Genomic DNA, 26,952 nt, shown 5'->3' on the forward strand with positions numbered 1-26,952 from the left:
TGCTGCCTGCCTTTCTTGAGTGGTTTCTTTCTTGGCAAAGCAGGTTTCTTTGGTTCCTTAAAATGCCTGGATTGGCTTCTAAATGCTACCCTTGCTTAAAACTCATTTACTTATTTCCAAGCCCATCACAGTGCTATAGGACCATTGAAATCTACGCGAGTAAGATTAAAGTATCCATGATTTGTGGATAACACTTTTGTCAACATTAAAGCTGAAGCTATTTAGGGGTGGGGTACAGCACCAGGGACGCTATTTACTTCTAGGGAAGGGTGTCCTATGTCCTACTGGCACGATGTCCCTTTTTTTTTTTTTTTCAATCACAGATTGCTTTGCATTCTGGGAAAAATAATACAAGAACCTCTGTGATTGGACGAGGGGAGGGAAGGTGGTCTGGTCTGTTGCTGCTTGAGCTGAGGCAGGTGACCCATGTTGCACTGGAAGCTCCCCACTGCGAGGAGTAGCTGGTATGGCTGAAGGGAGGATTTTTACAATAAAGAACCCTACTGGATGCAGGATACTCTTTAGCGGCAAGTTGTGCCCTTGATGCTGTATCTCTCCAACCCCTCCCCGACAATTTTTCTTTAACTAAACCACAACTTGACTCTGCGCTCCAGGCGGAATTTGACTTGTAAAATACCTTAATACCCCGGTTTCCTTCCACTCTCCAAAGACATGCTGGTAGGTTAATTGGCTCCTGTCTAAATTGACTTAGTTTGATTGTAAGCTCCTTGAAGGCAGGGACTGATGTGAATGTACAATATGTAAAGTGCTGTGTAGATTGTCATTTATTTATAAATCGCTAAGTCCATCTTCCTCTACATGAGACAAGAACGGAGAGATGGACCTCATCAGTATCACAGCTTTTAGACTGGCACCAGGAAGGGGTGGGTCCTGGACTAGATTGTCTTGCTTAACTGCAGCCGAGAGAAACGAGGTCTTGGTCCTGGCTTTGTTGTCTGACTGGGGTGCCTGGATCAAAAGACTGGCTAAACAGAATTACAAATCCTTTGTTAGCAAAACGGTTAACCTATGTTTTACAGCCGTGTAGTTAGTGTTTTTTTTCTGTAGTTTGGTTTTAAAGAAGCTCAAACATTTCACATCTTCCTATCAACTATGAACAACTCGAGCCTTGCAAAAAATAGGCTGTCGTTATTACCCTTTAATACAGGGCTTGAAAAAATTGCTTTGATTGTAGGAGCCAGCAGAAAAAGTTGTGAGCCGGTGTTATATTGTTTTTAGTTTAAAAAAAAAAAAATGTACTTGGGGGTTGGGCAGCTGTCTCATTCCTTTGCGTTGCTGCTAGGTGGGGCAGCTTTCTCACTGAGTGGTTCAGGGGACAAGTGTCCATTTGGGGCTCTTGAGGTGTGAGGGTTTTTACACTTGAGGTTGTTGGATTGAGTTTTTGGTGTGTGTTGTGTTGTGGTGTGTGGCCTGGACTCTGCTCGCCTCCTCTGCTTGTCTCCTGGAGCTGCATGTGGGAACTGGTTGGCCATGGATTGGCTGGTGCCGAGGGAACTGGGAGTGTGGGGGGGTGGGGGAGCCTTTCTGCAGAGTGGCAGCGGGTCTGCTGGGGGAGTGCATGGGGTTGCCAGTGTCTGGGAAGGAAAGGGGTAACTTTGGGTCTGCTGCATTGCGGTGTCGGTGGTGGGTGGCCTGGATGCCGGGACACGGTTTCTGGTCGCCATAGTGACTTGATGCATGGGATTTGTTGAGCCCCGTCTTGAATACTTTTCCTGATTCAGCATTTGCTAATATTTTGACGGTGTAAATTTGCATTGTCGTGAGCCCCCTGCAGGATATGGGGGTTCTTTCTCAAGATCACGCTGCAACTTTCCTGTATTAGATTTGCAGCAGGACTGATTTATTTCTAGACGCATTAATGACCATACAAATTAGCTGGATGCAGCAATTTATTGTAGTGAAACTGGAGAACAAATGTAAGCAATGCGATATTTCCTGGAATAATTTCCTTCAATCTAGAATCTAAGCATTTCGACTTTTTTTGTGCTTTTCACCCTTCACCCCCCCCCAAAAACACATATTCATCAAGTATTACTTCTGTTGCAAACTCTGCTGAATGGGTCCCTTCATACAAGCCTTACCATATGCTCTAATTGCTGGATACAAGTCACATCCCTCTGCCATTGTTACAGAGTTTCAGGTTTTAATTGAACAAGTTCATAGAATCACACTATAAATAAGCCACACGTGAGCCTGTGTATTAATACAGATTTTTTTTTTTTTTTTTCTTTTTTTTTTTTTTTTCTTTTTTTTTTTTACTTTCTCCCTGTTCTTTTTTACTTTATGAAATCATTGCTTAAGGGCTTCTGGCCCCCAGCTCAGGAATCCTGACCAAAATGCCAGAAGTATTACACAGTCAAGGATTGCAATGTAAACAGTGCTCTCTGCCATAAGAGCAGGGTGGTCCATTTTTTTTTTTTTTTCCCTTCCAGGAGGGGGGAGAGGAGGAAAAATGCCTCGGCTCACAGCACAGTAGTTGTAGTGTTATTTGTGTTTTGGCTGCACAGATGGGTTTTTCTTATGAGCTGCAGCATGAGTACACATGAATTAATATCTTGGACGGGCAGGAACTAGCATCTGATACTCCGAAATGGTGTGTTGTAAAATTCTGCTGGGATATCGTTGCTTGGTTTGGCATGGATAATCCTTCAACAATTGGAAGGGTGTGTGGAAATGTACACGCATGTATATTGGCGTAATTGTTTTGTAGTAATGCAGATATCAAGTGTATGCGGACGGAGGAAGAAGGATATCTGTACCACACACAGTGCTGAAACAGCTATCCTGTCCAAAACTTGACAATTTTGTTGTGTAGGCTAAGAAAAAATGTGCTGTAATAAATAGAGCGTCCAACATTCCAATATGAAATATCGCTATGTGAGTTTGTGGTCATGCCTTTCTAAACGAAGGGGGGGGGGGGGGGGGGACAAAAAAACAAAAAAAAAAGAAAACTAAAATGTTTCTGCTGCCAACAGCATGAAGATGACAAATAACCTTTTCAATGTGTGCATGTACCACCTCATATTTATTGCAAGCAGATACAAGCACTGAAAGCACATAGAAGAACAGCTGGAAAGGAAGTTCCAGGATGTGGGGCCAAGACAAGAGTTGGGCTTTATAGAACTTTACAAAGTTATGTGTGAAAAGGGAGGTGAAGCGCATTATCTGAACAACCCGTTGGATGAAACAGCCAGAGCTGATTGTGTGCTCCTGTCAATGCTGCTTTTCATCACTGCTTCATTTTCAGCTTGAATTGCTTTAGGGACAAGGTTTCATGTTCACTATGTTGCTTTAATGGTTTCAGAGTCTGTATCCGTGGGGCTCTACTTTTCTTGATATAAGGGGCCTCAAGTGTCATCGTCAAAGGGCCACACATGTTTAGTGAATATAATGCTACATAAAGTAGACCTTTTAATAGGAGATGGTCAAAGCCAATGGGATTGTTGCAAGAGATGATCAGAGACTACAGACATGTTATAGGACTTGGGGACTGTGGACATGCATCAGGAGACATTGGGGGTTATTTACAAAAGGCAAATCCACTTTGCACTGAAAGTGAACTTGGAAGTGCAGTTGTTCTAAACCTAAAGGGTAGATCTGAAATGAGGGGAAGCTCTGCTGATTTTATCATCCAATCATGTGCAAGCTGTTTTTTATTTTCATTGCATGCCCCCCTCAGATCTACAGCGACTGCACTACACTTCCAAGTGCATTTGCAGTGCAAAGTGGATTTTCCTTTAGTAAATAACCCCCATAGTGACATTATATGAGACTGCTAGAGACCACTGCCATTGCATCCCATGCAGCCCCCTTTAAAGATGACATGTAGGGCTCATGCTCACTGTTGTAATACATTTATCGATATGCTGGCAGCAAGATTCTGCGTAAAATAAATTCATTAAAAAAAAAAGTATCTAATGGCCAGTTAGGTGCTTCTGTAAATCTTTCTTTCTTTCTTTCTTTCTTTCTTTCTTTCTTTCTTTCTTTCTTTCTTTCTTTCTTTCTTTCTTTCTTTCTTTCTTTCTTTCTTTCTTTCTTTCTTTCTTTCTTTCTTTCTTTCTTTCTTTCTTTCTTTCTTTCTTTCTTTCTTTCTTTCTTTCTTTCTTTCTTTCTTTCTTTCTTTCTTTCTTTCTTTCTTTCTTTCTTTCTTTCTTTCTTTCTCACAGAACAGCAGCCCCCACCTCTTGTTGGATCCCTGCTGGTGCTCCTGGCTCCTCCTCTCTGCTGAGTGCCCCCATAACAAGCCACTTGCAATGGGGGCACTTGTGTGGGCTTGCTTCTGCTCCCTACTCACTGGCTGTGATTGACAGTGTCAGAAGCCAATGGCTACCGCTGATGCTTCTGAGCCAGTGAGGAGAGCAAGCAACAATGGTTTGACATCAGGCTGGGTGGAGGAAGCTGCACACAGGGTTTTTTTATTTTTACCTTAGTGCATAGAATACACTAAGGTAAAATAAACTTCTGCCTTTTTAGAACCACTTTAATTTACTGACCACAGACTGGGCTTTCTAATTCGATTTTACGGAGCTTTACACAGTGCAGTTTTACTGATGTAAACGCAGTTGTGTGCATGGGACCATGCAATACAATATTGCAGTGTTCAGATTAATAAAAAAACAAAAAAAACCCATTTTTTTATGTCTGTATGCACGAGCCCTTTAATATTTCTCCTAACAAGATCATTAAAGGTATCGGAGGAAAAAAAATTAAAACGAGGAAAAGGTTGGACAACAGAAAAGTAGCGGGATGTGAAAGAAATAAACAAAGACAGTTCAAAGTGATATAATTTTTTTTTTTTTTTTCCTTCAATGATCGTGAGTAAGGAACTATGTCCACATGGCATGGCTACCATGGACATATGATAGTATGCTATGCCTCGTCCCTGGAACGTGTGGTTGGACATCAGGGATCTATATACATGCTTCACATTATCACACAGCCTTTCTCTATAGTTGTGTTCTTTTTATGGGAAGTTTGGCTGATATTGCATTCTCCAAGTAATGAATGTTTGCATTTATTTGGGGTGGTTTGCCAGAGTAATAGAATGTTCGCTTAGCCCAGTGCAGCTGTGTGTACTCTAGTTATCCAATCATGTGCAAGGGAAATTCTTTTTTTCCTTTTTTTTTTTTTTTGTGTTCCCCTGCACATGATTGTGTGTTTTTATACTGAGTGGTCTCTACTCCTTTTAGTATATCAACCCCAATATATCCACATTAAAGGGACGCTTACACTGGCAATACACCTAATGATTTCTTTCATTCACCCAAGCTGGCCATACATATACAGAATTTTTCATTCAGCCTAGTTGGCAGAATATCCTTGTATTTTATATATATATTTTTTTTTTAAGCTGGCTCTCGCAACTCTGAGTACCTGAACAGTGACTGCATTCTATTTACTGCAGTCACTGTTCAGGCGACATTTTTCTGCCCAACTTTTTTTTTTTTTTTTTTTTCATTCAAAGTTTGTTGAGCTGGGTAGTGTCTGCAGGACCACAAACAGCAATTTTGGCCAATTCACAGGAATTTGGGCCATGTATGGGCAGCTTTTCTTTAAAGCCCAACTGCAGCCAAAACTTTGTTTAGTTTTGGACAGAGTGAGGAAGAGTTAAAAGCTTATGTAAGGTTTTCATTGCTGTTGCGCATTGTCAGGATTTCCTCTCCTACTCTATTTAAATACAAATCCCAGCATTTAAGAAAAAGAAATGCAAGTGGGCCCCCAGGTGTGGTACAAAATGAATAAGTAGCCTAGATGCTGCAATACTCCACATCAATCCAAGTACATATGTCCCGCAGTACACCTTTTTTACCACAAGATGTCCTCAATCCTTCAGGTTTAAATGACACGGGATCGTTTATCTTGTCCCTAAAACATCCCCATCATATAAGATGGGATCAAAATCTATGCTCCCCCTCCTCCTCCTCAATGCAGTGGCATCAGAGAAGGGCAGACCCAGTGACACATCAGCAGTTACCAGCTGCTTCAATCCAGAAAAAAAAAACTGGCTCACAATGACATCAGAAAGGTAGATGCTAATGCTTGACCCAGTGTGCAGCATGGCATAACAGAATGTAGCAGACAAGATGCTTGTCAGGGCATGGTGGTCCGGTCACATGGTCGGCTCCAGGGTAGAGGAGGGACAGCCGACAACTGATACTCCATAGTAAGTCTATAGGTGATGTTCCTCTGTTGCCTTCCCGCTCTCCTCTCCCCTGAAGCCGGCCACTGGGAAGATTATGTGACCAGACTGGACGCCCTGAGAATAGGTAAGCATGGTGCCTTGTCTGTCCTATCATAATGCAATAAGCCTTGTTCCCTATTAGGCCAGTTCACGCCACCGTGCTGCAGTGATGTGTACTAAAAATCATTGCGGTATGCAGTACTCTCTGGTCCTCCCCTCTTGCCCATTAATCAAACTTAATGCCATTTGTCACATTTTAATAAAGTTCTAACAACAAGTCCATGCATTGGCACTATTCCTCCCAGCATACACCAGCTAACGTAATTTAGCCCTTAAGCCCCATACACACAATCAGAAAATCTATGAAAAATACTGATTTCGGAGCGATCGTACAATAATCTGATCGTTAGTACAGAGCAGGGTGGATTTGAGTTAAATCAAGTTGATTTTAAATCATAATTTTTAAAGAGCAACTGTCATCTGTCCCGCAGCGGATCCTCCTCTGACCTGCTGTTGACTCGCCAACATTCCTATTCACTTTAATGGGACGGATGGTGATGTGGAAGTGACACAACAAGGTGAGGGATGTGGCAGCAGCAGGTGAGTGGATACCCGCTAACAGGCGCTGCCATGATGGATCTGAACTTATTCAATCATACAGTTTGTAGTGTACATAGATTTGCAAAACAATGGGATAAAGGAATATTCCTGAACTTTGTTTTATCTCATGGTTACTGTGAAATTGTGTGAATGCATCATGCAGTACATGTTCTCAGCGCGCAGAGCTTGGATTCATTGAATGAGTTTGCCAAAAATGTAAACATTGCAGAATATACAGCCTCATACTACAAAACTAAGCTCCATTTCATGCTGAATAAACAAAATTATTAATGTATCTTAAATAGAAAGCTTTCTTTAGATTTTTACTCCAAAAGCATTTTATTAAAATAAATTGGATAAAAATCAAAATCGATTTAAATCAAAAAATCTGATATTTATTTTTAATCACTGGTTTATATCCACCCTGGTACAGAGCTTTTGAGAGCCAATCAGGACAGTTTATCCGATTTATTATTTGATCAGACATGCACAACATTTTTTTTATCATACGATACCAGATCGTCTGATTTTTCGTTTTTAATCATTACAGTTGTTGTTCAAAAATGCAATACAAATACACTACAACACATGACATCACTTCTGATATTTTTTTGTTTTTTTATTCTGTCATACGAGAGTTTTCGTGCCTTTAGTAAACTCTTCAGGTTTGATCTGAGAATAGCATGCAAAAAAAAAAAAGGACAATCATTCGTCCAATAATCACCTCATGTGTATCAGACAATAGTATATAGTGCTTTGCTATTATCTGGAAAATGTTGACAAAAACTACTACTATGATTTTAGCATTTTAAGAATTTTCGCAGCAGAACAGAGTGAGGTACCATGGTGGGTAAGGTGCTGAGGATATAAACACCACAAATAGGCCAACGCAGAGATATAGTACAGGTTGTATAAATGGTATACAGCACAATCACACATAAAATATGTGCAACAGTTTCACAGGCCTTGTGAAGAAATGCCTCTGGTGCTTTGTTTCCCACACCAATTGATTTATCATTTTGCTTGCAAGCAGACTTTGAGCGTTAGGGCAAGAACACACTCACTTTTCTATCGTAACTTTTGTTGCGGACCCAAACCAGTTGACTTGAATACATTTTTCTGCGGCCTGAATGAAGCCAGCAACGTGGAAAAATCTTGCCATTGAAGGCTGTCTGAATGTACATTTCAGCCACACAGTAAGCTGCATTGGTAGGCAGTGGACTGCTAAATACAACCATTTTTCGCAGCAGAGAGTTAGACAGGTGATTAGCATAATTAGCACAGAGTAGGCTATACATATGGTAATGTTAAATGTGTAAATGCCAGCTGCGGTGTAAAATTTATGTCAGGGGTCGACAGGGCTGTGCGAAAGTATTGTGTTACCGCTGCAGGTCAAAGCCTCCTTTGCCTACACCCTTTTTTTTTTTTTTTTTTCACTGGTGAATGCAATGGTAGAATAGAAAAGCAGAAACATAGCAGATAAGGCACTGACTGAACAGCGGAGCTGCTTGAAAAAAGGAGACTTTTTTTTTTTTTAATTATTTTTATTTTTACCCCCTTTCTTCTCATACTAAATTCTCATTTTTTCTTTTTATTTTATTTATTTTTGTTACTATATTTGAGTGACCGGAGCCAGTAATTAACACTTGTGTATATTGAGAGATTCCTCTGGAATAGCATTGGGCATTAGCTGTAGCAATCACCTGAATTTCATCCTTCATCACATTATGTATTTAGGTCAGTCACACATGTCTGATTGCTGCTTGCTTTAGGCCTCATGTACATGGGCCTCCTCCATTTAACGCACAAGAAATTGACCTGGATATTTAAACAAATCTTTTTTTATTTTTCCCAGATCCATTTCTCCTGCGATTAATGTCCTTCTGTTTTACTTAAGTTTAGCTGCATAAACCCAGACTAATTCTAGCCATACACGATACGAAAAAGTATTTGAAATCGTTTTCGAATAAAGAACACTTGGGCCTTTTTCACACATGCAGACTGTTCATTTTGAAGTGTTATGAAATGCGGTTTTTCCATCTGCTGCTCATCGGTTTTTACATGGGATTGTAGGTCGCACCCTTAAATCTTCCAATATCCTAATAATAAACACACCAAACAACAGATTTGGTATTAAAAGGCCACGGCACCTTTATTGGTATTAAAATTGAAATCTAAAAACTTTTATTCAAATATCAATCAAATAATAAACTTATATTAAAATTGTTAAAAAACAAACTCTAAACTTGCTTAGTCATAGAACTCGAGCAATAAATGAATCATTTCATTAAAACAAAGTCCCCCCCTTGATTCAAGGGTGACATAACCACATAATGGTGCCAGCGACAAGGGTGGGAGGGAAGGGTGAGCTCCAGCCAAGCCGATCTAGGACAACTGTGAGCGGGTCTTGTCACCAAGGGGTTTATATAGACCCCAATAACTGTGGAAAAACGTGTTTCCCGCCTAAAAGCCTCGTGACAAGCCCGCTCTTTTTCCCTGTTTTTTTTTTTTTTTATTAAAAAAATTAAATCTTTAATAGAAAATGCGGCGATCACAAACCCATGTTGTGGGCCCTTTATTTGTGCCATATTTTTTTTTTTTTTTTTTACGTCCACTGCCATCGCAAAAATGGACTATTTGTCAATTTTTTACATCAGTTTTTGTCCATTGGGGCTAGTTTACACTTGCTTCAAAACATGGCTTTGGACACGCTTTGTTAAAGCTCTCTGCACGTCAATCAAAGCTCCTGTCACTAAATTAAAATGGTTAGCTTACAGTCCTGTTTACACCTTGCTTTTGTTTGGCGCTTTGGGGAGGTTTCAGTGAGGCTTGAAGTGAGCTTTGTCATAGACTTCTATGGAGGCTTTGAAGACGCATTGAAGCACCGCTGAAGCTACATGGGGTATAATTTTTGAAGCAAAGCCAAAGCAAAATCAAAGTGTAAACAGGAATGTAAGCTAACCATTTTATTTAGTGACAGAAGCTTTGACTGGCGTTCAGAGAGCTTTAACAAAGCCGGTCCAAAGCCTTGTTTTGAAGCAAGTGTAAACTAGCCGTTAATGTGTGGTGAAGCCGAAGTAAGTGTAAATGAGCCCTTAGTTTTTTAACCAAACAAAAGTAGGACTTTGATCTGTTTTAGAAAAAAATTGTTCTCGGCGGATGTAGATGTTAAAAATGTAAATGGATGATCATCAGTTTACATCAGTCTTTCCGTAAAGGTGCATTGATGTCCGTTTTTAGATCCGTCTACAGATGGATGGACAAACGGTCCACAAGTGTGAAAGGGGCCTAAGGCCAGCCATCATACATGGGTCGAATTTTATGTAAGAGAATTTTTCTTTTGAAAATCTTTTCTAAGAATTTTTGTTTGAATTGTGTACCATTAGTGGGCCGCAGCAAAGGCTAATTTTTCATGTTTTGAGTGATCAAGCCTGTTAGGAATTTTTTGAAAAACGAACGATTTTCTAATCAATTATGGGAGAATTGTAAGAGAAATCTAATCAAAAAAGAAATACGCATGAGCACAAGAAAAGGAAATTAACGGCCGGGAAAATTCTTTTCTGTAGCAACATAAGGTGAAATTGAAGGCTTACTTAGTCACATTTCCAAATCAATGGTGGCACCATCGGATCACAACGCACAAAGTTTCAGATTTTTTTTTTTTTTTTAAGGGCTCATTTACACTTGCTTCGGCTTCAACACACATTATTGGCTAGTTTTCACTTGCTTCAAAACAAGGCTTCAGACCGGCTTTGTTAAAGCTCTCTGAATGCCAGCTCCTGTCACTAAATAAAATGGTTAGATTACAGTCCTGATTACACCTTGCTTTGCTTTGGTTCAAAAATGATACCACATGTAGCTTTAGTGTTGCTTCAAAGCATCTTCAAAGCCTCCATAGAAGTCTATGGCAAAGCTCGCTTGAAGCCTCACCGAAGCCTTGTTGCATGCACTAAGCAAAAGCAAAGTGACAGGAGCTCTGACTGGCATTCAGAGAGCTTTAAAAAGCCTGTCTGAAGCCTTGTTTTGAAGTAAGTGTAAACTAGCCAATTATGTGTGACGCCGAACCAAGTGTAAATGAGCTCTTAAAGCTCTCAAAAAATTTGATTTTTTTAACAAAGCATGTCCAAAGCCATGTTTTGAAGCAAGTATAAACTAGCCCTAAAAGAAAATTTGCCCAGAATTGGACCCATGTATGGCCTGCATTAGTCATGAGAGTAAATAGAGATAAATTGTTCAATGGACATCATATTTTTTTTGTCCGTTTTGTCACATATGGGCAGTGTGAACAGTTCAATTTTTAACGGGTGAGAAACACATTACCTTTTCAGTTTATCTTCAGTTCGGCAGAAATTTTCCAAACTTTTCCTTCAAATTTTGTTTTGGCTCTGAAAAGTCAAAAGTGATTTTCTATTTGTACCTATTAAGTGGACGAAAAAGGAGCAGTTCAAATGATTTTTGCATGCGATTCTAGTTTATGGGGCCCATTAGGGCTTGTTCTCACCTGTAAAGAGACCTGTGGTTGGGGCTCACATGAGGGGGCAGCAAAAGCAAGTGGTTAAGCCATTTACCACTCCCTTCCAATCCCCCGGACCTCTCACCTAAACACAGTAAACATTGGAGCCGCAGCAAAAAAGCAGATACCGCCACCAAATGTGACCCATTCAAAGAAACAGGAGGAGTTTCGCAACTGCACGCAGTGTGCTCAAATGCAGTACAATGGTTTGGCATTTTGAGGGCTAAAGTAGGTGGTGAGGAGGCGACATATCACCACCTCGCTGTCAGATGCGACAGTGGCTCACTTTTCAGAGGGACGGCCGTAAAGCTGCACATGTGTACTTTTTAAAAGATCAAGGCACTACTGTCCTTTTTGTAAAAAAAAAAAACCCACAATGTGATCCAACCCTAAACAGCTCTTGAACGCACTCTGTGTACTCATCTAGACTGAATGCACCTAGATGCTCCTGAACGTCCAATGTGCTTTTATCAATAGAAGAGTATTAAGTGTTATCAGAATTGTTTGGAAACCAGCTCTAAACGCATCTGGATGCACATATTTTTGATATCTGTGTGCATTAGGCCTTATTATAAAGGCCCATGTTTGTCAGTGAGCATGTTTCTTTATGTGGACTGGTTCCCGGAGTAGGATGCAGCCAGTCAGATGTGATGGAATTAATGCGATGGCTTGTCAGGGATGTGATTTTGTGGCTGTCTGACTGAATTTGGAAGCTGAGCCAAAAAAGTCACTTTGTGGTTTTCATGTGTAACTTGCTGGAGCGGCTCCCCAGGCTCCTGCAGACTCCTAAACCACAGCATTTGTGTACATGCATGTTTTCACATAAAGGCAGACCTTTCCGTAATGGAGGGCACATTGAAAGGTAGACAAGTCACTTTTTCTTTGTTAGTAGAAACTGTATATTCATGTCCAATCCGTCCCTTCTTTTTTTTTTTTTTTTTTTTTTTTTTTCTTCCCAGTAGTGGTGGTGTTGACAGAATATAGTTCACACCACACTGACCTTGTGATGAAACTTCCTCGCGGCCGCAGGGGGTCCTTATGAATCAAGCCCTAATCCAGCTAATCCTGATCGCAACAAAAATCATGAAAGTGGCCCCCAGTGCTGTGTGTTTCTCTGCGCAGATGCATAGAAGGAACGGGGCTGGGTATAAATCAGTGCAGTATGATGCTGGGGAGCCTGTGTGAAGCTGGGGGCTTCTTTTGTGTTTTTTTTTTTCTTTTTTTTTGCCCCATGCGGCCTCAAGTGGGAAGCCAATGAAAGGAGATCAAGCTGCATAATGAGAAGCGCTCAGAGCCATGAAGTGATGTCAGCTCTACAAAAGTGAAGACAACGGCAATGGGGTTAACGTTATGAAATATCCACAGTGAAAGGAGTTCGAAATTATTTCTTTCTTTTTTTTTTAATACTTTATTGGCAGTGTAATTGCATGCCTAGTCATGGCTATTTTCAGGCACCTGTTGCCAGCTATGGGCTTTCATTAACGTGTCCGTTGTAGATAAACTGCAGTCTTGATCTCCAGATGAATTTATTTTCTATAGTTAATCGAAGGTAAAAGCTTGGTAGGGAAAAATACGCCACGATGGCATAATTAATCCTCATATGTTGGGTTGCAGCGTAGTTGACATCAAGCTCCTTGTTTGTAAACTGCGTTGAGATTTGTGAATGAGCCTTTTAAGTATCTGGTGAAAAATAGGTGGCATGACAGGTCCAACGTTGTGTTTTGGAACTGGTGGGCATGTAAGAAATATGGAGATGGGGAGGGCTATGACAGGCAGCAGTTTCATGCTGGGGGAGTGCTGACCTGACCTGATTGTCTCTGACAGTGAGAGCAGTTCTGCTTCACTGCAAGGATTTTCAATAGGAATCCTTTTAGGTAACAACAGATGGCATAACAAGCATCTGGAGAGGAATCCTGAAGAAGAATGGGGAGACTTGTGTGTTTTTACTGTATATTTTCATCCCTCGTATTTTCATTTCCTCTGGTCTGGGTGGTCTGCATTCATGTTCTTTCAGCACTCTGGCCACCTACTCCAAATCAGAGTTTCATATAAGATTGCTTTTAAAGTGAAATAACTTCAAACTAGTCTTGCCCCCTCCTTGCCGGCTTTGTCTTTTGATGCACTTGCTTCAGACTAAAAGAAAATGAGGCCCGCCACACAGGAGCCTAGAAATGTAGAAGGGCGCTGCCCAGTAATACAGCACATTTTAGTTAATTCAAATTGGGGAGTGTAAAAAAATGAATTAAAAATGGTAGTCCTCAATGGGGATAAGAAGTAATTTGAAATTCCACTTTTTAAATTGTTATAACTTCACAGACCTACCTCCTTTTTAAAGTAGATTTCCAGCCTAAACATAACTAGTCTTTAACATGTTACCTCCCTTTCCTAACAGCTAGACTATCTGACTAACCTATGTAAAAAAAAAAAAAAAGGATGAGCTCCGGCATGTTCAGACTCCGCGTGCAGAGCCCACCAGGAAATCGGCGCTGCGCTAATCACAGACAGTGAGACATTTCACGGTCTCTGCAGCCGCGCATAGGGAGAATGTCTCACTGCCTGTGATTAGCGTAGTGCAGCGCCGACTTCTTGGTGGGCTCTGCACATGGGGTGTGCGAACATGACGGAGCTCATCCTTACCACTGAGGATCACGTGACCAGGCCTGACCATGCTGAAAATAGGTAAACCTATGCAGCTTTTTTTTTTTTTTTTTTTTCTTCGGGTCATTTTTTTAAAGCCAGCCATACATGGATTGAAATTTTGGCTGTATTTCAATCCATGTATAGGCAGGCTGGTTGTACAGTGGTTGATCTACCGGTCCACTTCAGTACAGTCAGCCTGTCATATTTTTCCTGCTCGGTCAGCGCTGCCGGCCATAGCATAGTGTATTCTGATAGCAGGGAAGTCTTCCCGCTGTCAGAATACAAGCTTAGCGGGGAGGATTACCCCATCCACATCAAATATGTGGGATTGGAGAATCAGTCATTTTTTTATTTGGAAGCCTGAACAGAGGTCCAGTTAATGGAAATCTGCAGGCACCAGGTTGGCCTCCACAGGGACATTACAGTCTAGAATTGAGTTGACTGATATGGACATACACACTTTTATGTCCTTATAGCTGGCTATACACACTATACAATTTTCTTGTACCACTTTCCTTTTAGATTTACCCAACCATATAAATGAGGTCAAACCTGAACACTTTCAAATTTTGTATGCAGTCAGGCAGGCCCTTGCACTACATAGTTAAATCTGAAACTGAACAGCAAAAATTGTATGTGTATCCAGCTTATGAGTGGAGAACTGTAATGTGCAGAATGACTGAAGGCTGAGGTCATTCAGTGCCACCACTGCTGCTTGCACGTTGCTTGTGTTTACATCTCCCTGACCCTGTATTCATTAGAAGTGGCATTGGCACATATGGCCATGTTTTACCCATGTAAAACTTTGTAAAAACTGCGTAAAATGTCTATATTGGACTGTGGACACAGATTTTTCTTGTTTTGCTTCTGGCCAAAATGACTGTGTGTGAATGGGCCCATAGCATGCAATACTGCCGTGTTCAGATCTATAAAAATGGTATGCAGTATGTATTTGAACACAACAAATTCATGCCATGTGCTTGCTCAATAAATCAAGCACATCTGGAGCTGTTGGCATTGAGGAGAGAATAATTTTCACAACAAACAGGGAAATCTCAGCCAAAAAAATTCTCTTTACTTGCCACTTAGCTGTCTGGCAAACTTTACTTTTTGGCTCTCCGACCGCTGTGTAGCCACTGACTAAAATCGTCAGAAATCTGCCTGGTAGACCTTGCCACTTCTGATTTTGGTGATTAGCTTGTATGTGCTCTTTTCCAGCAGTTTTATTGTTGTGTTTCTATTTTTTTTATTGCTGTGTGGAGTTTTTTTTGGTGGTGTGTGTGTGGTTTTGTTTTGTCTTTTTTGTTTTTTTCTTTATAAAGGACGGAATGGGAAAAAAAAAAAAAAATGAGAGAAGTGTGGAGGCTGACATTGCTGTCCTCACTTTTTTAAAATGCTAGTTTATTGGCTTTTTCAGTGGCTTTAATACTTTCTGAAGCATAGACCTGGAACATGTAAGCTGATCAGTAGTTCTGACATGACACCAAATTGTAATTTTGCATAGTCACTGACTCAAAGTATTGAAGGCAGGCAACCAGTATTCCTAGAATAGGGTCAGCAACAGGCAGCTTCTCAGTACATGTTTCCTTTTGAGGGTGGTCTGTGCAGTGAATACCAATGGCGTATGTGGTTAGCCCTGCACCTTGGACTTTATTAGTACATGTGTGCACTAGTGTTTGTTAGTGCATGTGACTTACTTACCGTAATATTTGCAGCAAAATTTAGGGGCATACACAGGGATTGGTAAAGCTACTAGAATTATCTTCCCTGCACTTTACCCTGTTTGGCAGTAAGTTTGCTTTATTATACCATAGAGCATTACAGTTTGTAAGTGTAGTAGCTTAAAAATGAGCTCCAGGCTCCTTCAAAGTGTTAATAAACCCACAACTGTAAAATCAGTCTGTATATGCAGTAAAGTATACTTGTTATACTCACTGTGGAACCTAAGGGGTTGAAGGAGTTGTTAAGGGCAGAAGGTTTTTTTTTTTTAATCTTAATGCATTCTCTGCATCAAGATAAAAAACCTGTGTGTAACAGCCAACCCAGGGCACCCCTAATAATTTACCTGAGCCCCATCTCTCTCCAGTGATGTCCATGAATGTCTAAGCCATCCGGGACACTCCTGATTGGCTGAGACACAGCAGTGGCACCATTGGCTTCCGTGGCTGTCAAAGTCAGTCCGCCAACAGGGGAGAGAGTGGGCGGGGCCAGTTGGGGCTCTGTGTCTGAATGGACACAGGAAGCTGTGACTCTGCTCCAGTGCCCACATGGGAAACTGCTGACTGTGGGGGTACTCAATAGGAGGGAGGGGCCAGAAGCAGCAAAGGGGGGGACCCAAGAAGAGGAGCATCTGGGCTGCTCTGTGCAAAACCACTGCACAGAGCAGGTAAGTAGAACATGTTTGTTTTTTTAAGAAAAAAAAAGGACTTTACAATCGCTTTAATCCTCAGCATTGTGTAAAAAGGCTGTTTGATCCTGTATGCACAGATTCTCCCCTAGTTGCACTGTCTCCAAAACATGTCTGGATAACAGAGTTACTGGAGTCAGGCTGCACATGCTCAGTTTGGTGTGTATTGCTAGACAGGTGTGTGGTTTCTTGGGAGAGTGCATGTAATTGGCAGAGGGCCAATCAGCGTTGTCCAGACATAGGGCCAGGGGTCCTGCATCTTGATAGGACACCCAGAGCAGTATGAAAATTCCTCCTACAAGCTTTAACCAAACACTATTAGAAGTCACAAGACTGCTATATACGGCTGATAAGAAAAGGTATTTAGCAGTTTATATTTACTAAAATAATTCTTGATATCACTTTGCTTATTGTGCTTTGTTCTTCAAAAAGTTCCAAGAAATGGCCCCCGAGGAAGAGCAAGTCTTGAAATGCGTCCGGCTTTGGACTCAATTGATTTTGGGTTGTTAAATGGCTTCAAAATTACACCCTGGGTTTGGGGCAAATACAACCAATGATGAGTGCTATTTACACCATTGTTATAATTGTTTTTAGAGATACAGTATGGATCTAATTAGATGGCCTATCCAATCAGTATCTTGGGGCTTTGTGCGCTCACTGCAGTGGAGGTCCAGGACTTAAAACTGACACTAAATCATATTCTGCAAACACTTATGAGCGCCAGCAATGCTGATCAGTGTTTTCTGACGGTGGGGAAGGCTCAGTGGGAGGATTCCCCATCCACATTGAAGGTGTGGATGGGGAATGTGTGTGTGTGTGTGTGTGTGTGTGTGTTTTTTGTTGTTTTGTTTTTTTATAATTGGCTGCCTTAGTGAACTGGTTTAATTTTTGAACAAAGGGAACCAAAATATCTAAAAGATATCAGCATTTCAGGTACACAAAAAAAGTTTTCTATGAAAGAGAGAGGCTCAGTTACTTCAGCTTTCTGTTGCCAAGCCCAGCTTTTGTAATGTTAGTGTAAGGGAAAATTGCTCTCTTTCTGCCAATTTTTTTTGAGTGCGGATGTATATACATAAAAGCCATTGATTGTGAAATGTGCTATAGGAGCTGACTGTTTATACAAGTGCAAGAAATTGTACAAAAATGTTCAGTCTGCTCTACAAGGAAAGCCTGCTTAAGGTGATTTAGTTTCTCCATATGGAAGTCTTAGACTGGGGAGAGGGTAGAATTAAGCTTCAAGCGTTATTAAAGCCATTTCTTTTACAGTTATTATGGTTGTATAGTATGGTGATTCTTACAAATATCTCCAGTACATTTCATTAGGAAACTTGCATCACTAAACCTTACATTTTACCTTTTTTAGAACATATTTGTTTAGCATTAATTTTCTCCGTTATATTTAATTAGCTTTCTATTTGCACTGTTTTTTTGTTTTTTTATGATCTGGCAAATGTTTACAATCTTACTGGTTGCCATGAGTGATCTCTACACATATGAAGTCCCCTTTTGGGCCTTGCGTATCGGTTCGTGATCTTACTACAGTACACTATTTCTCATTCAGCAGTAAGCATAATGCCCTGTACACACGGTCGGACATTGATCGGGCATTCCGACAACAAAATCCATGGATTTTTTCCGACGGATGTTGGCTCAAACTTGTCTTGCATAGACACGGTCACACAAAGTTGTCGGAATATCCGATCATTCTGAACGCGGTGACGTAAAACACGTACGTCGGGACTATAAACGGGGCAGTGGCCAATAGCTTTCGTCTCTTAATTTTTTTCTGAGCATGCGTGGCACTTTGTGCGTCGGATTTGTGTACATACGATCGGAATTTCCGACAACGGGTTTTGTTGTCGGAAAATTTCATAGCCTGCTCTCAAACTTTTGTGTGTCGGAAATTCCGATGGAAAATGTGTGATGGAGCCTACACACAGTCGGAATTTCCCACAATAAGGTCCTATCACACATTTTCCGTTGGAAAATCCGATTGTGTGTACAGGGCATAACACCTACCCCAAAAGTCTATGGAGGAGATTTACCAAAACTGGTGCACTTAGAATCTGGTGCAGCTGTGTGTGGTAGCCAATCAGCTTGTAACTTAAGCTTGTTCAATTAAGCTTTGGCAAAAAACCTGGAAGCTGATTGGTTTCTAGGCAGACGTGCACCAGATTTTGCATGTTCCAGTCTTAGTAAATAACCCCCTATATCTGATTGGTGGCCATGTGGGAATAATTCTAGTAAGAGTACTAGGGTAACTCTAACCTAATATAAACTACTAGTTCTTCATAGACCAAAAGGTCAGCAACTAGGCATGTTATCTATAGTTCATAAACCAGCATCTATTCCAATCTTTTACTGGGTTGCAAATTTAAAGCTGTCCGCTTTTAATAATTTGTTCCCTGCAGTGCATACTGGGAATTATGGTCTAATAGCAGCTGGAGGTATACTTACTAGTCCTGTCTTATAGATACTTATAACTTGTTCTGATTTCATTCATGGATACCAAAGATAACCTGAAAATCTATTTGTTTGCCAGTTGGTGGACGAGTGAGCCGTGAGCTAAATTATACGCGGCAGAAGATCGGAGAAGAAGCCATGTTCAATCCACAACTCATGATCCAGACTCCACTAGAGAATGGTGCTAACGTCTTAACAATGGAAGCTCTAAAACAACACCTTCACTCAGCACTTGAAGCCACCAAGGTGCAAGTCTTCATGTATAACAAGTAAATGTCAACTTTCAGATATTCTTTACACAGTATAATGTCCTATTATTCAAGTGTGCTTGTGTTAACAAAATGTTCAAAAATGAATCCATTGTTTTTGGTTACATATCATTTTCAGGCTTTAAATAAAAGCTGGACCTTTTTGGATTTGCTATTCTCATTAAAGATTAGTAAATCTAACACAGGTATTTAAAGTGATTGTAAAGTCAAATTTTTTTTTTTCTTCATATAAAAAAAGCAAACATGTTATACTTACCTCCTTTGTTGCAGTGGATTTGCACAGAGCAGCCCGGATCCTCCTCGGGTGCCTCTTCTGTGCTCCTGGCCCCTCCCTCCTACTCGGTGCCCCCACAGCAAGCAGTTTGCTATGGGGGCACCCGAGCCGAGTCACAGCTCCCTGTGTACATTCAGATACAGAGCCCAGCCCCCTCTCTCCCCTGATTGGCTAGCTGACTTTGATTGACAGTGGCAGTCAATGACGTGGCTGCTGTGTCTCAGCCAATCAGGAGGGAGAATCTGGGACGACGAAGTCACTGGTGGACAGAGAGGAACCTTAGGTTAGTGTTAGGGGGGCTACTGCACACACAAGTCTTTTCATCTTAATGCATAGATTACTGGAGTGTTCTGGCGGAGGTGGGGTTCCCTGTCAGAACACAATAGCACAGCAGGAGAGATTTCTGTACTAACACAGTGGATTGGTAGTACAGCAGCTCCAATCTTAGCTGTGAGGTGGGTATTTTTATTTATTTATATTTTTTTTGTTCAACCCAGTGATCTGGAAAAAATGAGCAGATTCCACCTCCACACAATGAAGGTGGATAGGGAATCCTCCCTGCTGTGTCATTTTATTGTGATAGTGGGGCTCCTTCACCACCAGAATACAATGATCAGTGCTGCAGCCGATTGAAGCAAAATTTTCCAACAAGCCCATTCAGGAGCAGCTGGTCATTAGATCACCTGCCCTCTCTCTCTCATAATTTAGCTGGTCCCTGCTGAACCATCTATTGCCAGCTTTATGTTCTCATTACTCCTCCTGCTGCAGTTGGAGCTCGGAACATTGTATTTCCGAATGCAATGTCTAAAGATAAATAGCTGATCGAAAGCATAAGTTCTTATCATGGCTGGAGCAGATTTAGAATGATCAACAGTGGTTGAACTGTGCAGTTGGCATTTACAATCAACTAAAATATGTGGGTGACCCCATTTCATTTCTAAGTAAATGCACAGATTTTTGCAAGCAAAATCAAAAAAATATTTTTTTTTTTTTTTTTTTTTTTATATACTGGAGCCTGCAGAGCATTGCACCGTGATCAGCAGATCACGGGTGCAATGTGAGGCTCCTACAGTTTTCCCCTAGCTTTTTGCCCATATCCCTGAACAGGCTTTCAGTTAATGCTAGAGGAAAACTGAATGATCGCAGCCCTTTCAAACTACAAGTACCTCTGGAGCAGTGGCAGATCTGTGAAATGAATGATGAGGCTGTGTGAACAGAGCCATTTTAAAAAGTGACAGCGGGTTCCCGGGAGAGGATCCCCTGCTCACTGCCACAAAGAAGGAAGCACTGGTGGTGGGAGGTGGGTGCATAGGAGCATGGTGCACCCTAAATATGGGTAGAACATGCTCTTAAAGGTGAACGTATCTTTTAACTTATTAGAAGACTGAGCAGTTAATTTTGAGCATGTGATGAAAATGTGATTTTCCTGCCCCTCCCACGGCATGGCCTTATTTGTTAGTGAGGCCTCTTATCACATGAGCAAAGCAGTAAGGAAGTTTGTGAGGTGAGAGGAGCAGGTTAGTGTCTTTTTACAGAAAAAGTTTGTAATCGCATCTAAAGATAGCTGTCTAGCTCCGAATCCACAGGTTATTCTGGCATGTGATTTTCACAAGGTAACCTGCTTATATATGTTTCATATATGCTTGCTCCGTCTAGAAACGCTGTGTTGTGTTAGGTTTGCTTTAAAGTGGTTGTAAAGGCAGAAGGTTTTTTTTTTAATCTTCACGTATTCTAAGCATGAAGATAAAAAGCCTTCTGTATGCAGTAGCCCCCCCAATACTTACCATCTCTGTCCAGCGATGTCCACATGTGCCTCGGCCATCGGGCACTCTCCCTCCTAATTGGCTAAGACACAGCAGCGGTGCCATTGGCTCCTGCTGCTTTCAATCAAAGTCAGTCAATGAGGAGAGAACGGGTTGTACGAAAGAAACTGTCAGCTCCGGTCGGAGCCACTGTACTAACCATGCAGGTTAGTTCAGTGATCTCCCTCGCTAAGCTGTTGTGTTCTGACAGGAGGACACCACCCCCGCCAGAACACTACAATCAGTGCTTTCTGCCATTAGCTGAGAGTGCTGATTGGGAGTTGGTCGGCTGCTGGTTTTTCAGCATGCACGTCCAACAGAAGCTGGCCGAACTGACCGACATACAAACAGGCTGAATGTCGGCCTTTTTTTTTTATCGGTCATTGTCTCTGGACATTCGGCCAATGTATGGGGCCGAGCTGAAGGAAAAGATGACATTATTTATGTAACTAGGGATGCAATTCTGTAAGGGAGACCACTGACTTATCCGATGGGAATATGTGAGTGCAAACTAAGGTATCTTACAGGGAATGATTACAGTTTTCATTTTGAAGTGCTCTGATTTGATTGCACAGACAGTGGAATTGGTGGCTGATTGTGTTCAATGTGATCCAGCCATCCTTGATCTTGCCCGATTTGGGCTCCTAGATTTAACTACCTTTTTATTTGTAAAAGCTTTGTTTTACATCTCTTAAGCATGTAAACATATATTTAAAAGTTTTTTTTAAAAATAAGAATTTAATTGTCTTCTCTGTTTCTTTTGCTTTACAGGCCTTGGAAACTAGAACATTTGTGCTTTAAATCAGGAGAACTTATCACAGAAACTGGCTATATGAGCCAGGTAAATATATATATATATATATAGCTATACTGAACCTATACTTGCATGCAGAATTTCGTATAGAACGGTTTTGTTTCATTAAAGTGGAAGAATAGCCTAACACTATCCATGAAAATGTCTGGACATTTGCGAAAGCACCATCAATAGTGAAAGATACAGGTTTTAGAATAGCATATGCTCCCATCTAGATGACATCTTTTTCAGGGAAGGCCTTGCCTATTTCAGCAGAACAATCCTAAACCGCATACTGCATCTTGCATGGCTTTGTAGTAGAAGAGTCTGGGTTCTGAACTGGCCTGCCTGCAGTCCAAACCTTTCACCAACTAAAATATTTGGCACATCTTGAAACGAAAGTTATGACAAAGAAGACCCGGGACTGTTGGAGCAGTTACAATCCTATGTCAGGCAATAATGGGACAACTTTCCTTTTCGAAAACTGCAGTTGGTCTCTTCAGTTCCCAGACTTTAACAGAGTGTTGTTCAAAGAAGAGGGGTTGCTGCATCCTGGTTAACATGGCCCTGTCCCAACTTTTTTGAGACCTGTTGCTGCCATCAATTTCAAAATGACCTTATTTTTTTCTTAAAATGGTACATTTGCTCAGTTGAAACATTTGATAAATCTTCTATCATGAATAAAATTTGGGCTTATGGGATTCGCAAATCATTGCATTCTGTTTTTGTGGAGATTTTATGTAGCGTCCCAACGTTTTTGAAATTGGGGTTATAAATATACACAGCCTAGCCGATGGATGACACAGTGCTGCACTGCAGAGTGATCTTTCAGTATACTGAATGAGCAATCCGCATTGCCGTACTATGTCATACGCTGCACTGGTCCCAACTTTGTGGATGTTTGTGATCTTTCACTATTATGAATAAACAGTCGACAGCGCTCGTTCATCCGTAATAATGATCAAAATAGTGGCAGCTCGGGGTAATGAATCTGTGGCTGCTTTTACTTCATAAAAGCAGATCATTTACACCATCGTAGCATTGAGTGATCTTTACGACGGGGGTGCTCAACCCGTGGCTCTATACAGAAACAGATTATTTCCATTTTCCTCCTGCAGTCGCTAAAATAGACATAGGCTCCTTGTAAAAAGTAAACAAAATCAGTGCTCACAGTAGTGTCATCCACTTTTTCTTTTTGTAATTGTGATTAACCCGCTTCGGTACTTTTGAAGAGGAATATCGTTGTTATGGCAGCAGCTAGCTGCCATAACCCCGGTATCCTCTTCTTTAGCGGGCGGTCCACTTTCAGATAAAAGTGGTCTCTGCGACAGATTCGCTGCAAGATCACTTTTATTGGCGGCGGGAGAGGAACCCTCCCGCCCGCCGTGCTCCGGTGCCCTCCGCTGCTTATTGGGACTGCCGGCGAAGGTGATCAGATCCTTTCTCCTCTGTGGTATGGAGCTGAGTGAGGGGAAGATGGTCCCCACCCGGCTCTATACCATTGCAGGGCGGAAGCCACGTCAAAACGTCATTTCCACCCATAGCTCTTAAAGCAACTTTTTTTTTTTTTTTTTTTTTTTTTTTTATTCCATTTTAGTGTATTTATGAGATCTGAGGTCTTTTTGACCCCAGATCTCATATTGAAGAGGTTCTGTCATGCTTTTTTTTCTATTACAAGGGATTTTTACTTTAATTGTAATAGGAATAAAAGTGACAGAAGTTTTATTGCATTTTTTTTTTAAAGAACAGTGTAAAATTTTAAAAAATAAGTAATAAAAAAATTATTATTTTTTTTTTAAACGCGCCCCGTCCTGCTAAGCTCGCGCGCAGAAGCGAACGCATGTGAGTAGCGCCCGCATATGAAAACGGTGTTCAAACCACACTTGTGAGGTATGACCGCGATCCTTGGAGCATAATTCTAGCCATAGACCTCCTCTGTAACTCAAAACATGCAACCTGTAGATTTTTTTTTAAACGTTGTCTATGAAGATTTTTATGGGTAAAGAGTTTGTTGCAATTTTGAAGCGTGACATGTTGGGTACCAATTTACTTGGTGTAACATTCATCTTTCACAATATAAAAAAAATTGGGTTAACTTTACTGTACATACATAGTTTATTGTGAGCAACCTACATGCTTTTTATGCAAACAGGATCCTGGCAAAATTTGAAACGAGAACACTTAATAGTGGTTAACTTGTATTGGGCCTTGGGCAAGCCCCATACACACTATTAGATTATCTGAAGAGTTTTTTCTTCAGATTTACCAAAACCATATAATATGAGGTCAAACCTTAAGAGTTTCAATTTGTACGCAATCAGGCAGCCCTTGCACTACATTTTTTTAAGGAGTACGACTTTACTACAGCTACAGTCTTGTCTGAAATTTCAAAACTCTGTTGCCAAGAACAAAAGTACCCTTTCAGACTGCTGTGTATTGATAAACCTTCATTTTTTATTTATTTTTTTTAAACCTAATGAGCGTGTCTTTGTGGGTATGAATATGTTTTGATCATTTAGGATATTCACTAGAACACATTGTTGATTGTTTCATTTTACAGATTATAGAATCACTATACCCCTGTTTAATCATCACACCTTTGGACTGCTTTTGGGAAGGAGCAAAACTTCAGTCTGGAATAGCATATCTACCGTAAGCATGCAATCCTTTCTTAAAAAAAAAAAAAACACTTAAAGTGGTTGTAAACCTCCAACATGAAATATGAAGAAAGCTCATCTCACTATAGTGTGTACTTGTCTCAATTAGGAGCTTTAAATGTCATTGCTGTCTGCCGCTTAATTCCTCGATCAGCATGAATCACTTCTGACAAGTTTTCCTGACACCAAGAAAAAGAAATGGTGATGGGCAGGGATCTCCGGCTGATTGACAGCCTCAGCTCTGTTCCTGTGTGAAGGGGATGTCTCCCTTCCCACCAATGAGTTGTCAGAGCTCTCCTCACTTAAGTGATTGTAAAGGTAAAAAAAAGTCTATAATAGTATAGTATAATAATAGTATATAATTACCTGCTCTGTGCAATGGAATTGCACAGAGAGGCTGCGAACCTACTCTGTTCGGGTCCCCCGCCGGCGCTCCTGTCCCCTCCCCTCTGCCCAGTCCCCAGAAGCTGCTTCCCATGGGGGCACACAAGCCCCACTGCTACGTCCATTGACACAGACAGTGGGACTTGGCGCTCCACCCCCCGCTCTCTCGTCACTGGCTTTGATTGACAGCACTGGGAGCCAATGGCTACTGGTGCCCCAGCAAAGCCAGCGAGACCTGGAAGTGAGGGAAGAAGAAACCTGCAGACATGCACGGTGCTGGATCAAATGAGGGCTCGGGTAAGTAAATGGGGGGGGGGGGGTGAGCAGGGATGCTGACACATAAACATTTTTACCTCAATGCAAGGAATGCATTAAGGTTAAAAAGAAAAAAAAGTTTATGCTTTTACAACCACTTTTTAGCTCTGCAGAGTGTAATTTAAGCTCTCCACCACCTTTTTTGTTTGAATACCCAGAAAAGCTTCAGAAATTCTGGACTTTTAATAGATGTAGAGAAGACTGCAGATAAACAGGTACAGCTTATGTAGGGGGATTTGTTTCATATCTATGTATAACCTGAGATCAGCCACTTCACTGGGTATATGTAAGGATTTACAACCACTTTAAGTTTTATTTTGGTAGAAAAATTATTAGATTGTACAGATTAGGCAAATTTGTGTAAGGTGTGGGAGTAGAGCTCTTTATGCTTTTTTTTTTTCTTCTGTGTCGCACTTCATAGTGTGGTATAGTCTGTGCTTGGGAACACAGAGCATTTGGGGCATGAACAATAGAGTTTCTTTTTATTTCGTTTGTTTAATGAAACCAACAAATGCTGTTTTTCATTCCTATCTTGGATTTTACAGTTGAGCAACTTTTTATATTTTGTAGTCTTGATGCAACAAAGAGTTAATTGTTTTGTGCATTTGGCATGAGCAGGCATTTCTTGGTAATTATGCAAGAGTTCGTGTCTGAGTAATTGTTCATGTCCCGGTTTGCTTGTCTCTGAAAATAAGCAATTTGCAATGGCCATCTCCTGGCCTACAATGTACAGTCCCGGAGGAGAACGTGGAGCGCTTTCACTTTTGTAGCTGGAAGATTTGAAATAATGACTTAAGCCTGGTTGGGCAAATACAGTTTGGCATAGATGACAAAACGAGGCAGCCAAAAAGCCTTTGTCACATGCCTGACTGAAGCTTAAAATGTGCCAGTTCTGTTGGAGCAGCAATAGCCACTGCTGTAGGGGGATTGCCAAGTCATCAGGCTCCGTAGATTGTTAAAAAAAAAAAAAAGTATTTTCTTGGCCTGACTGTACTGTTTTTATATTACTTTTCTCACAGATATAAACTTGTCATCATTAGTTGTGTTCTTTACCTCCCACTCTGCCTCCTTTTTTCTTTTCATTCTTTTTGAACAGCCAGACCAGAGAACAGATTTTATGTTGTCATTTTTGGCTCACTCTGACTTCTCTTTTAGAGGTAAACCCGCTTTGCAATGGACAAACTTTGACCCCACGGCCTTGCTGGAGGAGGTGAAGAGAGCTCATTTCCAAGTAGACATCTGGGAGGAAATGCTAAATAAGGCTGAAGTTGGTCACGGCTATATGGACCGCCCCTGTCTCAACCCATTCGATTCGGATTGTCCACCTACAGCACCCAACAAAAATTCATCCAAAGTGAGTTCAAACATCAGCTACTAGTATATGTTGGACACATTTTTAACTTAAACTATATTCTGGAGGAGTGGCGTTCCTAGGCAGACTGTATCTGCAAACTTCCCTATGAAACATCCACTTGTGTTGCTGAGCCATGAGTGAAAGATCTGAAATCCTGATGAATGAAAGAGATGAACCATGGAGAAGTAAGGCTTGGGGACCAGGAAATCGGACATGTTAATGAATGTTCAGTGAAATCAGACTAAGCAATTTCAGTACAGGAGAGGAGCTTGTGCAAGG

The 26,952-nt window shown here is 41.1% G+C and overlaps 1 protein-coding gene across 2 annotated transcripts in view; it reads left to right on the top strand.

The window, feature by feature from the left end:
* PTCH1 (patched 1) overlaps positions 1–26,952 on the top strand; it is a 138,576-nt gene that overhangs the window by 58,286 nt on the left and 53,338 nt on the right. For both annotated transcript variants that reach the window (XM_073633161.1, XM_073633152.1), the window contains exons 3-6: positions 18,905–19,094; positions 21,942–22,011; positions 24,524–24,615; positions 26,475–26,673. In XM_073633161.1, the coding sequence (XP_073489262.1) occupies positions 18,905–19,094; positions 21,942–22,011; positions 24,524–24,615; positions 26,475–26,673 (551 nt within the window). The remainder of the gene's footprint in view (positions 1–18,904; positions 19,095–21,941; positions 22,012–24,523; positions 24,616–26,474; positions 26,674–26,952) is intronic.

This window comes from Aquarana catesbeiana, linkage group LG01 (genome assembly GCF_042186555.1).
Source record: "Aquarana catesbeiana isolate 2022-GZ linkage group LG01, ASM4218655v1, whole genome shotgun sequence".
Lineage (NCBI taxonomy): Eukaryota > Metazoa > Chordata > Amphibia > Anura > Ranidae > Aquarana > Aquarana catesbeiana.